Here is a 16,818-nt window from a genome sequence, read left to right on the forward strand (position 1 = left end):
AGGTGGTCTGTGATGGGCACTGGCTGCCACTGCTGGCAGTGTCTGCAGGTGGTTGCTAACCACTGGTCGGCAGTCACCAGCCCTCTCCCTTGCCACCGACAGCACCACAGCCGCCTGTGGAAGCTCCCCACTTGCTGCTGCCATGGTCCTGCTGCCACCTGCAGGAGCTTGTTGTGCCTCCCCAGCCTCCAGGGGCACGCAGCGTTCATGGTGCCAGAGCATTAATAGAGACCTCATTCCCCTGCTTTACCAGTAGCAAGTTACTATGTGTTTGGTTTTTTTTTTTAAATGCCCAATGTTTTTGGGCATTGTGGTTGGTAGTTGTGCAAGAAGGTTGTTTATGCAGTTTTAGGGATAGGTTAGACAAACACTTGTATAGGTTTAGATGGGAATGATCCTACCTTTAGGAGAGGGTAGGACTAGATCAGGGGTTGCCAACCTGTGGCACAAGTGCCAAAAATGGCACAGGCAGCCTGTATGTGTGACATGCAGCAGATCAGAGAGGGGACAGCCAGCACAGCAGCAGATAGGGCAGGGAGCATAAGGCAAAACAGGAGATCAGGCAGGAACCACAGGACAGGAAGCAGAAAGTAGAGCAGCAAATTGAACAGAGGAAGGGGATTGGAGAGGCACGTGGGGAAGGGTGTAGGGCTAATTTGTGTTATGCCTGCTAAAATAGTTGACCCCCACTGAACTAGATGACTTCTTGAAGTCCAAGTTCTCTATGATTCTATGGTATAAATGGTGCATGTGTCGCATATTAGCTCTCTAACTGGGAGTATCACATCAAGTAACATCTGGCCTGTAATGGAAAAAATATTAGATGGCAAATTACTACTTAATGAAAATTGTTAAGCAAAATAGCGGTGATAAATGAACAAAAAAGACAAAATTGAACCAAACCTAAAAAAGAAAGTAAGACAAACTGGATTGCCTCAAACCCAACAAATACCTGTCTGTCAACAATTAATAGGACTAACTGTGCCAACTTCAAAGTTCCTGGAAGATTTTTAGCTGTCCTAAAGATTAAGGCAATTCAATAAAAGATATTTTTTTACACTGAATAGCAGGTTCTGAAATTCTAAGAGCATAACATATAATATGTCTGAATCCAAAATTAATTAAATATGAAAATGTGAGAAAAATGAGACATAACTTGATAGAGGAAAGTATAAAGAACACGCAGCCTTTAGAAAGCTGATTTAAAACAACAATACAGTGTAAAGGGAAACAGTGCACCTGGGAAATCAGGGTCCAAAATATAATACTCACCAGGGCTCCAGAAGAGAAACCTGATCCTGTTCTATTTGCAGAATAATTAATTTTGAATATAAAGTGGATATTAAAGAGGCACTCATCTCTGTGGGTAAAATGATACAAAGATGAAAATGACAGTTGGAGAAAACAGATTTATAATGGAATAAAAAAAACGGACTAAAAGGTACATTACAGCTGAGCAGTATGAATCCCATTTGACACATATGGAAGGTAAGGTAGAGAAGCAAAGGGTTTGATCTTAATAAATTCTATAAATTCTTACACACACACACACTCTCTCTCTCTCTCTCTCTCTCTCACTACTATGTAAAGATTAACTGGAATAATCCTGTAAGTAGAACCTGAACTGAAGTCAGGGAATTTTATACAGTACAAACTTTGATTTCTAGCCCTAACTAATTGCAAAACATCTCTTTACTGTAGTATCTAAGCACTTCCTAATGGAAAAATATATTTTTCAGTTGCTGTTTGCACCATTGAAGTCAATGGGAGTTTTTCCATTGAATGAGTTGGAGGGAGGACTCTGTTGTGGTTTGATTTTTCTTACATTTTTTTTGCATTGGAGTTTAACTTGGAACAAAAAGGAATAATAATTTTAAGTTCAACTGAAAAAGCACAGAGGAAAAAACTAGTGACAAACAAAAGCAGTAATACAAGATAATGCATCTAGGCAGGCACTGCAATAGAGGTGAAATGAAAAGCCAATAATCTGTGTACAGTCAAATTTTAATTTTGCTCAATTGTATTAAAACCTGATTACTATATTGTTAAATATGCACCTTTTAAACATCTCCTTTCTTCTACTACTGTACTGTGTAATCATGTTATTGTTTCTATGTGGAAGGTAATAAATACATGTAATACAATTTAATTAAGAAAATAAAATAAGAGGACTATTTTAAAGGGTGGATGAGATTTACATGATTTCTCACAGAGCAAAAAAGTTTCCTGTGCAGAGGTTACTTGAGCCAAACACTAGGGACAGGTACAGACATTACACTTGAACAGCATAAGTCATGAGAAACGGGTCTATACCTGTAACAGAACAGAAATTCGGCACATATAGATGGATTAAAAATGGCAGAACCAGATCTATGATTTGCCAATCCCACCAAAGGGCAAACATGTTCTGTTTGCTACCAATCTAAACTACGCTGCTTACAGAAAACTGCGTAATTTAGACCAATTCCACCTTGGACTTTTTTGAACCTAGCCTGAGTCTCAGCAAAACTGATTATACCATAATTACCACCTCTAAGCAGTGGTGTTACAAGGTGGGTGGCACTGATACAACTTCCTGTGCTCTAACCTGACCAACACCAGGTCATGTTAATGTAAGTTAATTTTCCTATATTATAGGAAATAATTTATTATAGAAGATAATTATAGTGGCACACACCTCATATTGTAGGAAAATTAAATAATGCATATTCCTCATTGCTGACCCCTTCCTTCCCACACCTTCTTCTCTGTATAAAATATTGACATCAAATGATTAAGAGTAAAATAACAAAAGAGACTTTATTCTATTCTCTATTGTGTGGATGCTTCTGTTCACCGGTGTGGGTTTGGATACTGTCACCCCAGCTCCTTCAAAAGGTCTGAGGTCCTGAAAGCAGCACTATGGGCCTGACAAATCCCATAAAAAGGATTCTGAGGTGAGCATGTCACATGCGCAGTACAGACAACCCTCACTTAGCGCTCTTACTTGGTTCCTGAAAAACTGAGCATCAAATGAAACGAGTGTTAAGTATTTGACTACCCAAGACGGAGACCACAATTGTTTTTAATGACCTAAGATGGTGACCACGAGCATTATGACGAAACTTGCAGAGCGCTAAGTGAAATCAGGTATCAATTTAAAATGAGCGTTATAATGAAATAGCATTAAGTGAAACAGCGTTAAATGGGGGTTGCCTGTATGTAAACTTACTATGAAAAACGCGTCTCCCTGACACTCTTGGGTGCTCGTGGAGAAGCGGATATTTAGCCCCCATACAGTGTTGAACGGGGGGGGGTCTCAGCAAATGTACAAACATGAGGGGGCCACGAAGCAGCCCAGACTGACCGCAGTGGTTTCAGGGGGCTGCAGAAAGGACCTGCAGCCTTGAACAATGCGTGCCCCCGAGGCCTGGGGGGGACACAGCGACCAGCTACCGGCGGTGGCAGCGGTGTTGGCAGTGGAGCACTCTCACAGGCGGTCATGGTGGTGTCAGCGGTGGGGAAGGTGGTGAGAGCTGACCAGCGATCGAGGACCTCCCACAGACGCCACCCGCAGCGTGGATGGCGAGGGGTGCGAGGTGTCGGCCCACGACCGCAGGGGGTGCGCTGCCAGTCTCAGGGGGTGCACGTGCACCTGCGGCGCCAATGCCTGCAGCTATGGCTCGCGGCCCGCTGCACTGCCAACCCAGTTGCCCGTTTTCCCAGTTGGGTCGGTGGCGAGCGATAAAACCCTGGGAAGAACCGGCAAGGGGCGCGCTACCCAGCGCAGGCCCCGTCCCCTGGCAAGTGGCCCCCCAGCCCCTGCTCTGCAGCCGCCCTGCCCGCAGGCCCGCTGCCCCACAGCCCCGCTGCCCCTCGCGGCCCCTCGGCTCGTGTGCGCAGCCAAGGCCGGGCGCTGCCTCCGCGGCTCGGGGCCGGGCGCCAGTGTGCGGACGCGGCGCCACACGGCACTGTTTGCCCGGGGCTGCCACAACGCGGCGCGGCTCGGCGCGGCGAGGGTGCCCGTGTCCCGCGCGTCTCGGGCCGCCCGGCGGCGCCAGGAGCGGCGGCTCGGTCCCTCCCCGCGCGGTCACATGAGGGCGGGGGCGGATCGCGGGGCGGCGGCTGGGGCTGGGGTTGTCGCTGGCGGCGGGCGGCGGACGGCGCCGAGGGACGCAGCGCCCGGCATGGACGAGGAGGGCGGCGGAGGAGGCGGTGAGTGGCGGGGCCGGGCCGGTGCGCAGGCCGCGGGCAGGGGCCGGGGCCCTCGCCTCGCCTCGCCGCTGCCACCGCCTGCCCCGAGCCCAGCCTGCCCGTGTGCCTCCCCTGCGCACGGTCTCCCTCAGCCGCCGCCCCGGCTCCCCTCACGCGTCTCCCCGCGTGGCTGTGGGCACGAAGCGGCCAAGCGCTGTGGGAGGAGACGCGTGGCAGCGGGGTCCCGGGTGGCGGCTCCTGCCATCGCGGGTGCGGGGGCGGCTGGGCCGGGGACGGCTGGAGGCTCTTGGCCCCCTTGACTCCCTCGCCCCCCACAAAGGTCAGGCATTTCTGAGGGAGGGGGGAAAAACGAAGCCACATTTGCTCAGGGAAGTGCTGGGAAAGAAAAGTGCTGGTGTTGCAAAGAGCCTGAAGAAAGGAAGAGAGGCAGCCTGTGTCGGGTACGAGCGGAGGGACAGAAGCAGTCGGTGTGTTTGTCTACAGATGGCCGAGCGGTGCAGTCGACTTGCCCCCGCGGTGTCACGCTGACAGCCGGGCGCTTGTTCTCACAATGAAACCCTTGCGCTTTCTCTAGGTATCTGCTGCTCCCGGCAAAAACGATGTGTACCTTGCAGCAAATGTACAGTCAAGAGGATAATTATGTTCTGCAACAGCTTCGTGTTTGTGTGTGTCATCCTAGTGTAGAAGCGATGGTAATCACTGAGTGGTTCTTCCAGTTTAAACAGGGTAGATGATTTCAAGACACAGTACGCTGGTGTTTCCAAATACACCTTTTAGAAAATAGTGACATAGGTTTTGCAGCATCCTTTAATACAGCTACTGCCTTTCAAGGCTTAAGACTGTGCATCAACACAATTTAAGAAACCTCAAACCAGATTTGCAGAGTTTCTATTTAATTTCAGTGCATTCTGTGTATTTAGCTTTTGTCTGAATTGTCAAATCTTGAATATCAGCAGCAATAAAGATGCTACCTAGGTGTAGTCCAGATCGGTGGTGGTATTCCAAGATGAAGTAGTTCAGTTTAGTTAGAACTCTTGATTAACAACCATCATCTGGTAGGAATGAATGTTTTTGTTTCTTTATAAATATGTGAAGCAGTAGTTAAAAGCAGTATGATTAATACTTCAGCACTGTGGGCATGTCTGCATGAGACATGTTAATGCGCATTAGCCTAAACAGGCATGTATCTACATGTGCATGCCCTTAATGCCCATTAAAAATGGCAAAATTAGGCTAATGCAGGTATCAAATTTAGGTGCTTTTAGTTAAAGCACAGTATGGCACGTATAGACACAACCTGGCACTAACTTTAGTGCCCAGGGCTGCCCAGCCGCTAGGGGCACATGGCAGGGTTGCAGGGACTTGGTGCCAAATGCACCAACTGTAGTGCCTAGTCCTTGCATCTATAGACATGTGCCAAAAATTATTTAATGTGTATTAGCTTAATCTTCATTGAATTTTGTCGCGCTTAAATGCATGTGTAGATGCGCTGTAAAGGTAATAGGATCTGGAATCAAGCGGGTATAGCGAGTGTTTTGATAAGCGGGGAAAAAAATATCTTGATGAATCAGTAGCATCACAGAAAACCATCCTACAAACAGTGTCTGCAAACGTGAATATTCTCATCCATTATTTCTCTTACTTGTTTCGTCAACAATAGATTTAACTTTCCTTAAAAAATGAAAAAGCAAAAAATGCATTAAAAGTGCAGATTGATATTTACTTTGAAAATTTCTAATACCAAACATTCTAATAGTGAACAGCAGAAATAGTAGTAAATAAAATCTTCCTGTTCAAAAAAATTAGTATGCTTATACTATATGATTGAATTTTCACCTGTACTGAGGTTGCATTAATATGCTTATTAATATTGAATATAATTAACTTGATATCTTTCCTTTATTTAAGTTTGTCTCAGCTCAAAAGACATTTCAGTACTGTGGACCAAATGAAAAACTGGTTTCTTAACCCTTGAGTCCAATTCTGTTATATGAAGACAGACCCTTTTTGAGGTTCTGAGCATCCTCATCTCCCACTAAGTCCATTGGCTTTGAAACAGTTAACAGTTTTGTAAAGATTGGGACCTCAAAATGCATGTATTTGTCGCCAAAGCAGTCAAATTCAGTTTTTTCCCCCAGATAACTTGTCACGTCTTTAATAAATAAATAAAAAATCTAGTTGACTATACAGTTACCATCCTTTGGTTGTCTTCATTAGGTTATAGACTAAGTTAACGAAATGGCTGAGGTTTTACAATAAGTTTGTGAACAGTTACATTAGCTTCCTGGGAATATTAAGTAAAAAAAATCACAAGAAAAACAGCATTAGGTCTTTTCTTGCATGATCAATACATTCACTAATACAATATGATAAACTCACTTATTAAAAATAACTCATTTTTGGGAATGACATAGAATGAAAGAAATGGTTTTCTTCTGTCAGTAGAATGCAGGTGAAAAGTAAAGAGTTGTTTTGAAATCTAGTCAGCTTTATGCTGAGTTAACAGTAGTCTTGCCTGGAAGACCCACAAACTGTGTATTAAATTCACAAAGTAAGTGAACTGGAGAGAGTGACTGAATGGTTAGGACATTGGACTGGGATCCAGAAGACACATTTTTGTATGTCACCGGTTTGCTGTGAACTTGGTTCACCTCCTTTTCCTTGTGTTCCTTATCTGTACAGTGGAGGTAGCTCTGCTTATGTCCTTAAAGCATTTTGTAAAATGCTTTAAGATCTGTGGATAAAAGGTTAGAAGTTATTATTTTAAGGAGATTTGATGGAGGAGCAGATGCTAATTCAGGACATGCTCGTTATTTGTTATTATTATTTTTTCTCCATGTAGTTTAAATGTGGGTAAAAAGGTCTATATTATACTTTCTGGTTTCATACAAAACTATTTTGGTGCTTTGATTTGATTTCAGTAGGGTCTTTGTGCATGCGCCAGGGTTAGGATATGATCCAAATGAATTACTATTTGTTCAACCTTCTGTTGTGTTCTAATTACAAGGATCTTTGTACCACACTTAAATTGGGAGATAATCCTTATCTCCTTCCTCCCCCTGCTCCTACCCAGCTTGTTTGAAATTATATTCTTAGTGATTTAGGCTTCTGTCATATTAATTACTAATGATATATATCATACAGTAATATGGTAATTAATCCTATCTTAATTTCAGTCAGGTGCAGTCAGGTATCTGACTGAGGTGGTTGCTCTGAGTATTACGGTGAGTACCAGGTGTTGTTTTCTGTATACACATAAATTGTAAGTAATCTTGAGATTTCTTTCATTATTTGAAATTATTATTAAATTATTAAAATAATTATGAATAAAAAGTTATGTCAGAGTATAACTCCAGTTATATGGACTACCATCTTTAGTTCTGCTATTGTAATTACTCAATTTTCTTGAGTTTGAATCCAGTCATGCAGTTGCTTCATGTTCTCCTTGTTCAGATTAGTGATGGTTCAGATTGTGAAGATGGCAAGACCTAGCATTCATCATCAGTCTTTAGTAATGAGTATGGCTTTTGTTTTTACATGTATGTGTTTAACTTAATTCATGTCCTTTCACAGAATTAACATGTAAAGGAATGCAAATCCTCCCTGTGGGGAAAAAAAGAAAAAGAAAAGGGCCACAGTTTGTGCTCCTGACTATGTGAGTTTCCCCACATGGTTCCCCAGTTGTGTACTTTTGTCTTGAACTTTGAGGCATCTGTTTGGGTTAGAGAGTAACTCACTCTCTAGATTCTTGATCTTTGGCCTCTTTGCTGAAACTGCCAACAGTGGTGCCAAGTGCAGTGTTGGTTTCTGTGGTGTGGGCACCTGTCCACCAGGAACTAGACTGAAACCGCCAGTTCATTTCACACAGGCCACAGAATAGTTTTCCTGACCAAGTAGATTTAGCAAATTGGTTTACATTTGGCTCCGATAGAGAAGTGCAGTGGTATATTTGTAGGTTAAAGGATGGTGAATTGAATACTCAAGCCAACTTTCTGAAAAAAGTTAAGTAAATGTCTAAAAAAAACATTAAGAAGTATAGGAGTTAGCAGTAAGTAACCTTAGATTCAGGTCAACCTTCTATGTCCTGTAGTTATCTTTTTGCCTTCAACAGGCACATAGGAAAGACTGTGCACTGAAAAATCCATGTGAATTGCACATTCACTGCATCCATGTATGTGTGTTTTTGTTCTGTATTGGGAATGAAAACTGGCATGGTGCGCTTCATATAGCAGCAGTAATGAAGGAGGCTGTCAAATAGCATCTGTTAAATAAGTTTGATTTCATAGCTGTATTCATAGTTATAGAGTTGGCCAAGAGGTACTCTGGAGAATTGCTGTTAATTTTTAATGAAATTCCATGGAAATTTCAAAGGAAGAAAGCTAATATTGTGCCAATAATTTTAAAAAGAGCAAATAGAATGTGTATAATATGTAGACCAGTTAGCCTGACATTGATCCTTGGGAAAATAAAGAAGTAGCTGATCAATAAAGTATGGAAGTGTAATTAATGCCAAGCAGCTTGGTTTGTTTGGCTAAATCAATCCTGTTCTTTGAAATTGCAAATTGGTTGCAAGAGTAACTGTAGTAGCTATAGTAGTGTCAAATAACTGACAGCAGTGTACTTATATTACCTTGTTATATGCGATTCAGATTAAAAGCGCTGTGAAATCAATATGGAATGTATTAAAATGAAAAAGTCTGGCGAACATATTTTGAAATGTAACCTTTAATGGGAATCCTCAGGCGGGGGGGTGTTGCTAACAGGGCCTGATAAGAATTAATTCCTAGCCCAGTGGTAATCAATGTTTTTAACAAACATCTTGAAGAAAACATAAGACATTTCATAGATTTCATAGACATTAGGGCTGGAAGGGACCTCGGAAGATTGTTGAGTCCAGCCCCCCCGCCCGAAGGCAGGAAGTCAGCTGGGGTCATAGGATCTCAGCAAGATAAGCATCCAATTTTTTTTTTTGATATTACTGGTCAGGTTTAACAATCTTTGCAACTTTATATGGTGTCAATACATAAACACAAATACTTGGATGTTATTGTATGCTCTTGCAGTGAAATCTGTAATAATAGAGAAATGCAAGGTTATACATCTAGGAAAAGGGACTTGTGTGTGACTGGGAATCATAGTAGCCAACCAGCTGATTATGGGCTTTAACGTAGGACTGTAGTTTAAAATGGCTAAAATGATACTTGACTGGACAAACTGAAGAATATCAAGTAGAGGCTTGCTTGGTATTGCTTTTGCATATGCCACTGGTAAGCTTGCTGCTGGAAGATCGTGTCCAAGTCAGGTGCCAACACTTCTAAAAGGAAGTTGAAAACCTTGGAGTGCATTCAAAAAAGAGCAACAAGAATTCTGAGGCCTGGAAATTACATTTTATAATGAAAAACACCAAGAACTCACTCTGTTCCCTTGTCAAAGAGATCACAGAAATACAGCAGCTAGGTAGGGCGGAGATACTTGATACTAGAAAGTTTTTTAAATTTTCAAAGGCATAACAAAATCAAGGTGCTGAAAGTTAAATCTGGTAGAAGTTAATTCTTCTTCCTTTTAGTTGTCTGTATAGTGTTTTTGGCCATTAGATGCAGGTAGCCAGTGTTTTTGGCTATGTTATTACATAGCTGGGCAGTAAAGAGAGCCCACTTTATTCTGGTCCCAGTGGCTGAGGAAGTAGGCTACTTGTCTGGAACACCAGAGACATGAATTGTAGGGCCTCACCCAGAGGGGGTTTGAACCTAGGTTTCTTGAACTTCACAATGTAGCACTCTAGCCATCATGCTACAGGTCAGGCATTTTCTAGTATTTATTTTGTGGCTGAATCTCTTCCCCTTGTATTTCATGTAGTCATTAGGGAACAAAAATGAATGTGGGACAATTCTTGCCTCACTGTGGGCAAGTCTCCAGGATAAAACTGAAGTCTCCTTCCCTTCCAGCCTAGCAGTCACTTCGTTGACCTACACACCCTCCGATTTGTTCTTTTTCTCCAGGTGCCACATACTTTCTATGTATCTTTTGCTCATGGCTGCCCAGGGCCAAGCTTCAAAAGGAACACGAGAGGAAGGTTTTAATAAAGCCTGATCAGTGGCATGGTGGCTAGAGAGGTTCAGGTTCAAACCCCTTCTGGGCAAAGGGCATGTAGAACCCAGGTCTCTGGTTTCCTTGTGGGGAGTGGGAAAATGCCCTAACCACTCAGCTATTACAGCCAAAACATGTGAAAGCCTTCTGTCTCCTCCTGAAGCTTAATACTTGCTAGTTGTGGGTTTGAGCTAACTACATACCAGCAAAAAGGCTGTGTGTGTAGCCAGGTACATTAAGCAGCCACTGTATAGTGCACTGTGTGTGCTCAGTCTCCATACATATGTAAACATTCACACTATAAATTCAGGCTACTGGGAAATAGAAAGGCTATCTGTATATGAAGTGCTGGTAAGGCTAGGTAGATGACCAGAAAGAAAAAGAAGGCCACTCACAGTGTACAAATGTTCTGATGGATAGTTTACGCTCACTCTTTGAACAACTTGGGGCTATGGTAGATTCTCTATAACTTAATACCACTGGAGTTATGATAATCAACACCAGCCAGAGATCTGGAATTGGATATCTTTTCAGAATACGCACTGCAGTTCAACAAGTTGAATTTCTTAAACTCACCTTATACCTTACCTCCCTTTCTCTACAGAGCATCTTGCAGATTTCTTCCAAGAGAAAGCTGAAAAAAGGAAATCGACTTCCCCTTTACCTCTGCTTGTCTTCTCTTTTTCTCTTACAAACCTGCTGAATTGGTATCTGCTGTTGTCCTTTAAAACCCCACTTGCTTCAGGGACCATTTAGTCTCTTGAAATCCCCCACTTATCCATTCATTTACTCTGCTCCTGAACTTATAGCTCTTTCCTGGCTCTCCCTCATAAAGCAAATGTGCTTTAGTCTCTCTCACCTTAAATCGTATCCGTGACCTGACTTGTGTCTCTAGCTACTGCTTCATCTCCAAGTTAAACACGCTCTTTATGAGTCTTGCCTGGAGATCTTCAAGCTGGCTTCTACTCCTTGCATGCCACTGGAACTGTTTGTGTCAAAGTCTGTGATCACTTGCTAGCCAGAGTTCATGTCCAGTACTTTATCTTCATCCTCCTTGATCTGTGAATTGCCTTTAACACCACTGATCATGTTCTTTCTGAAATAGGGTGCAACTACACCTGCATATTAATATGACACAATAAACTCTGGCACGTATCATGTTGGAGTTTATTGTTTCTGGGTGCCATGTTTACACATGGTGCCCTGGACCACAGCGTGTTGAGCTGGGTCAGAGCATCCCCAGCTGGCAGGGGGCCTAGGGGGTCAGCCTATCAGCCCAATGCGATTCCAACTCATCTCAGCATGCTGCAGAGGGGCTGGCTGAGGTACAAGGGTGCTCAAGGTGCTGTGCACAAAGGGGCAGGCCAGCTGCAGTGCACAAAAAACTCTACCTACTCTATGGAGTTTATTACTTTCCTGTGGCCTAATAGGGCTGCATGTGTAGATGCCAAGATGTTTACTGCAGAGCTGATTAGTCAACTCAGTAAATGTGTTGTGTAGAGGCACCAACCATGTCCTACCTTGATTCTATGAATTTGTCTCCTGATTCTCTTCCTACCTGTTTACTTTGTGTTTTGGAGGATCCTCATCTCCACCTGCACCCCACTTCCATTCTGTGGATGTTCGCAGAGCTCTTAGTCTCATTTTCTCTTAGCCTCATTTTCTTTTCCCTTTACACTTTACCTCTGGCTAATATAATCTACAATTAAAAATTGAACTACCAACTCTAAGCTCAGAAGTTGCTCTTTGCTCTTCTGTCAAGATTAAAATGTTGGACTGATACCTCTTTGAGTGTGTCTACTTATCAGCTCATGCTTAGTGTGCTTAATTTCCTTCCCACCCACTCCTTTGCTTGATGAATAGTCCATGTTACCATCCTGCTGGCCACCCAGGCCAGAAACCTAGGTCTCATCTTCAGCTTGGGTTGCCCTCAAGATTCTTGCCTCCAGACTCTGTCTTGCAGTCTCTGCAAGCCACCTGTAATGCATAGTTTTTCCTATTCATTTACAAAACTGAAATGCTCATTTGGGCCCTTGTCATCTCAGTTTCCTCAACAGGCTGTTGTGTGCCCTTGACAAATACAGTCTTGGTCTGCTTATATCTACTTAAAATGCAGCTTTAAAGATTGTTCACTTAGCCCAGGGGTAGGCAAAATATGGCCTGCAGGCTGGATCTGGCCTGCCAGGCAATTCTATCTGGTCCACGGGGCCCCTCTGTAAGCCTGGCCCTTGCTGCCTCTCTGCAAGCCAGCAGGTCCCTGAAGGAGGTGCCGCTTTGGTTTCTAAGCAGCCCTCCCCCCACACAAGCCTGGCCTGACCCACCCCCGGCCCTGAACTAGGGGGTAGTGGAGACAAGAAGCCTTTGCCTGGCAGAGGCTTTTGCTGGCCACCCCTGGCTGTTTCCTGCCTCCTTGCAAGAGTGGGAATGCAGGTGTGAGCCCCACCAGGCTGGGGCCAGGGGCTTCTGCTGGGGCAAAGGGACAGGAACGCAGGGAGCCATGCACTAGGGGGTTGGGCTGGGCTGGCCCCGTATGCTGCAGGAGCACAGGAACTGCGTGCTATGGGGCTGGGTCGGGCTGGTCCCACACGCTGCCACCATGTGCAGCTAGGGACTCAGGTGGGAGTGCAGGAGCCATGTACTGTGGGGCAGGGTGGGGCTGGCCCCGTACCTGCCACCACATGTGGCTGGGGACTCGGGTGGGAGCGCTATGGGGCCAGGCTGGGTTGGCCCTGCAGGCTGCCGCCACTTGCAGCCAGGGACTCAGGTGGGAGCATGGGACCTGCATGTTATGAGACTGGGTGGGGCTGTCCTTGCACCCTGTTACCATGTGCAGCCAGGGACTGGGGTGGGAGCACAGGAGCTGTGCACTGTGGGGCTGGATGGGGCTGGCCCCACACCCTGTCACCATGTGTGTCTGGGGACACGGGCAGGAGCACTAGTGGTGGTGGGGCTGGTCCCACATGCTGCTGCCATGTGCAGCCAGGGACTGGGGCAGGAGCTGCATGTTATGGGGCGGGATGGAGCTGGCCCTGCATGCTGCCACCACCTGCGGCTGGGACCTGGGGTGGGAGCATGGAGAGCTGCACACTGTGGGGCTGGCTGCGGCTGGCCCTGCTCTCTGCCACTGCATGCAGATCCAGGGACTGACACATTCCAGAGACTCTGAGGGACCTCCCCTCCGTCCACACACACCACCTCACCAAACCCCCAAACACACCACCTCACCAAACCCCAAGCCCCTCACCAAACACAGCTTCTCACACACTCCTGCACCCCAACATATTCCCTCCCACAGCCCCCATCCCAACCACATACCTCACCCCTCTCCACACCCTCTATCCTCACCCACACACCCCACCCACCATACCCACACCGCAAACATATACCCCCCTACCCCATCACACCCCCACTTCCCAACCACCCCACTGAAATACACCCACTTGCCCCCTCCCATCTTAAGGTTTCCTATTTTGAGTGCACATGCTCAATGTATTGTCTTCATTACATGATTACATACTACTTTCCCCATACAGTCTCTGTGTTTGACTGGACAATAAATGTCAGTGTTTTGTGGTGGATGAGTTTTTGAGAAATCCTACACCATTCACGCTAGAAAGTAATGGTAATTAATGAATGAAGCATCTGTCTTCATGCCCCTTCCTGCTTTAGTTCTTGATTCAGCAAGATATTTAAGCATGTATCAAAAGGCTTTGCCAGTCTGAAGGGTGCCTCATTCACAGCACATGCTGAACATTGAGAATAAAAATAAATATAACAGCTGTCTGATTAATAGAGTACCATCCATGTTAAGCACTGTAAGAGTCAGGAGTCCTGCAGGAATAAATAGCATGTGAACATGTAATTAAAGATGCACAAGAGCAGAGCCAGTATAGTATGGGTAATCTTTCACTTTGGTCTTGCTGAATTATGAATGCTTCACTTTGCATTCACTTAATCTAGCTTTTTTAAGGGATAGTTATTTGACTCTTGTGCTGCTTTTATAAAATAAAAAATACTATATAGCAAAACAGCCAAATTGTATAACAGATATTTGATGAATTACTTTTAATTGCATACCGTTAATTAACTTTTAAATTCCAAAAAATGTTATGGGAAAACTGAGTACTGCACATTTTTGGACAGCAGTATTTCCTCTGAGTGGGGATACAAACACAAAATCCACTAGAAAACCATGTGTTTTGTGGTCCTTTGAGAATTGCTTGAAGGAGGAAATGGCTTGACCTATTTGGTTGCTATGAAGTAAAAACATTCAAGTTTTTGTTTTTGTGAACATCTGTGTTACATTTATTTCATTACATTTTTTAGGTCCCTTAAAGCCATAATTAGACAATATAAGATTTTATTAATAGAAAATAGAGTGCTTTATTGATGTTTCCACAGTTGCATTAAGGCAGTAGGGTGGCATTCTGTTTAGTTTGGGCATCTAGACATGCTCTAGACAAAAATCCCTGTCTAGATGACTAAAATGTTGGTGCCATTCTGTTATTTTTTAGTAAGTGCCCAAATGAAGGTGTCCAAGGGTTCAGACCTGGCTATCCATGGCTGCCCAGCCAGGTACGCCCAGCTAGCAGCAGGGTCTGCCCCAGGGGCTCCCATCAGCTGCTCACTGGCAGGCTTCCCTTAAAAGGGTTTGCATACAAGCTAGGGCTGGCTAGGTAATAGCCAACATGGCTGCACCAGTGCTGGCTCCAGCATGCCCAAGGTAGAGGTAAACAGTCCCATTGCACCTCCCATATTTCATGTTGCATGTGCTGATGGTGATCAGTGACTCAGCAGCCTCTCCTGCACCAGATGCAAAGTCCCTGTAGTCACGCTCTGTGCATGACTGCATTTTTCTACCTATGTCATACCTGCCAACACCTGCTTACAGTGTCCATCTGCTGTCTCCCCTGGACAGATAGGGCAATCCACAGGTGTAAGAATGAATGAACACTGACATCAGCTCCAGGGAGACAGAAAGGCAGAACATTTTAACCTGCCTGCACATTCCATCGCTGACCTCAGGGTAGCTGTTCCAAAGCAGGAAAACTTAAAAAACCAACTTGAATGGGAAGCTGCAGAACAAGAAATCACCCACAGAGTAGATTGTGTTAAGTATGGTTTAAACAAGGTTTATAGATAATTTTCCCATTACATGAATTAGTTTTTTGTGATTCTTTGTTATGGGTTTATTCCTTGCTTATTTACCTTTCCCAGCACTGCTCCCCCCCCTCTTCTGCCTTTTCCCACCTTCTCACATAGAGCCTCTACATGACTAGAAACAGCTGATTATGGAGATTTGCAGCTGCTTCATGCTACTATGTTTGGCCACATACAGGGCATGATGTGCGTAAGTCTCCTGTACAGGGGGAAACGCATAGGAATAGAATCTAAAATGCCAATTTAGCCACGTCAGTCAGATCTGCTCATGACTTACACAGCTAGATCGGTTAATAGGATGCCACTCATGATGTCTACTTGATTTAAGTTAGCATTGAACATATGGAAGATTTGTAGGATTATGGTGTCAATCTTCTTTTAGGATTGGGCTTTATGAGGGAGATCTTTAACTTAGTCTCTTTCTCTGCAGGATTATCTTCCTTTGTACAAGCTTGCTTATTAATCTTCTTTCAGACATTCTGTGGATTGAAAAGCACTGGTCTTATCCTGATTGGAGACATGGAAGAAGTGGTATGAGTTAGAGTCATGGGCCAATAAACATCGTGTTGACAAGCATACTGTTGTAGCAGTATTGTAAAAAAAATCTTTATTTCCACAAGACAAATCTGGTGAACTATTTATAGTCAAATTTGGAGATGAGTACAGCTGAAGGTTGAATGTAGTTTCAAACCTGGCACCTTAAAGTTGGTCTGGGACACAGGCTGGATATAGGTTCTCTTAAGAAGTTATATGTGAACATAGAATCATAGAAATAGGGTCAGAAGGGACCTTGTAGATCTTCAAGTCCGACCCCCTGCCTGGGCAGGAGGAAAACTGGGCTCAGTTGACCCCAGTCAGGTAGGCATCAAGCCGCTTCTTAAAGACCCCTAGGGTAGGAGCCAGCACCACTTCCCTTGGAAGTCGGTTCCAGATCCTAGCCACCCTAACTGTGAAGTAGTTCTTACAGATGTCTAATCTAAACCTACTCTCCAACAATTTGTGGTTGTTATTCCTTGTTATCCTGGGGGGTGCTAGGGGAAACAAGGTCTCCCCCAAACCCTTCTGGTCCCCACTAGTGAGTTTATAGACAGTCACCAGGTCCCCCTCAGTCTTCTCTTGTGAAGGCTGAACAGGTTCAGGTCCTGTAGCCTCTCAGTGTAGGGTCTGCCCTGCTGTCCCTGGATCATGCGGGTGGCCCTCCTCTGGACCCTCTCAATGTTGTCCACACATTGGAACTGAGAGATGAAAGGACTGATAAAAAGGAAAATTAATAACTTATTTTCATAGATACTTGAGGTTTATAATCCTAGTCTCCCGATTTGCACATGCCAATTTATTTTGTGAATTTTTTTTTTATAGGAGAAGTTGTGAGTTGGG

At 44.4% G+C, this 16,818-nt stretch overlaps 1 protein-coding gene across 2 annotated transcripts in view; it reads left to right on the forward strand.

Moving 5' to 3' along the window:
- The first annotated feature begins 4,092 nt into the window (after positions 1 to 4,092).
- CYTH3 (cytohesin 3) overlaps positions 4,093 to 16,818 on the forward strand; it is a 105,695-nt gene continuing 92,969 nt past the window's right edge. For both annotated transcript variants that reach the window (XM_059716712.1, XM_059716713.1), the window contains exon 1: positions 4,093 to 4,194. In XM_059716712.1, coding sequence (XP_059572695.1) covers positions 4,167 to 4,194 — 28 coding nt within the window. In that variant the 5' untranslated portion in view covers positions 4,093 to 4,166. The remainder of the gene's footprint in view (positions 4,195 to 16,818) is intronic.

This window comes from Alligator mississippiensis, chromosome 13 (genome assembly GCF_030867095.1).
Source record: "Alligator mississippiensis isolate rAllMis1 chromosome 13, rAllMis1, whole genome shotgun sequence".
Classification (NCBI taxonomy): Eukaryota; Metazoa; Chordata; order Crocodylia; family Alligatoridae; genus Alligator; species Alligator mississippiensis.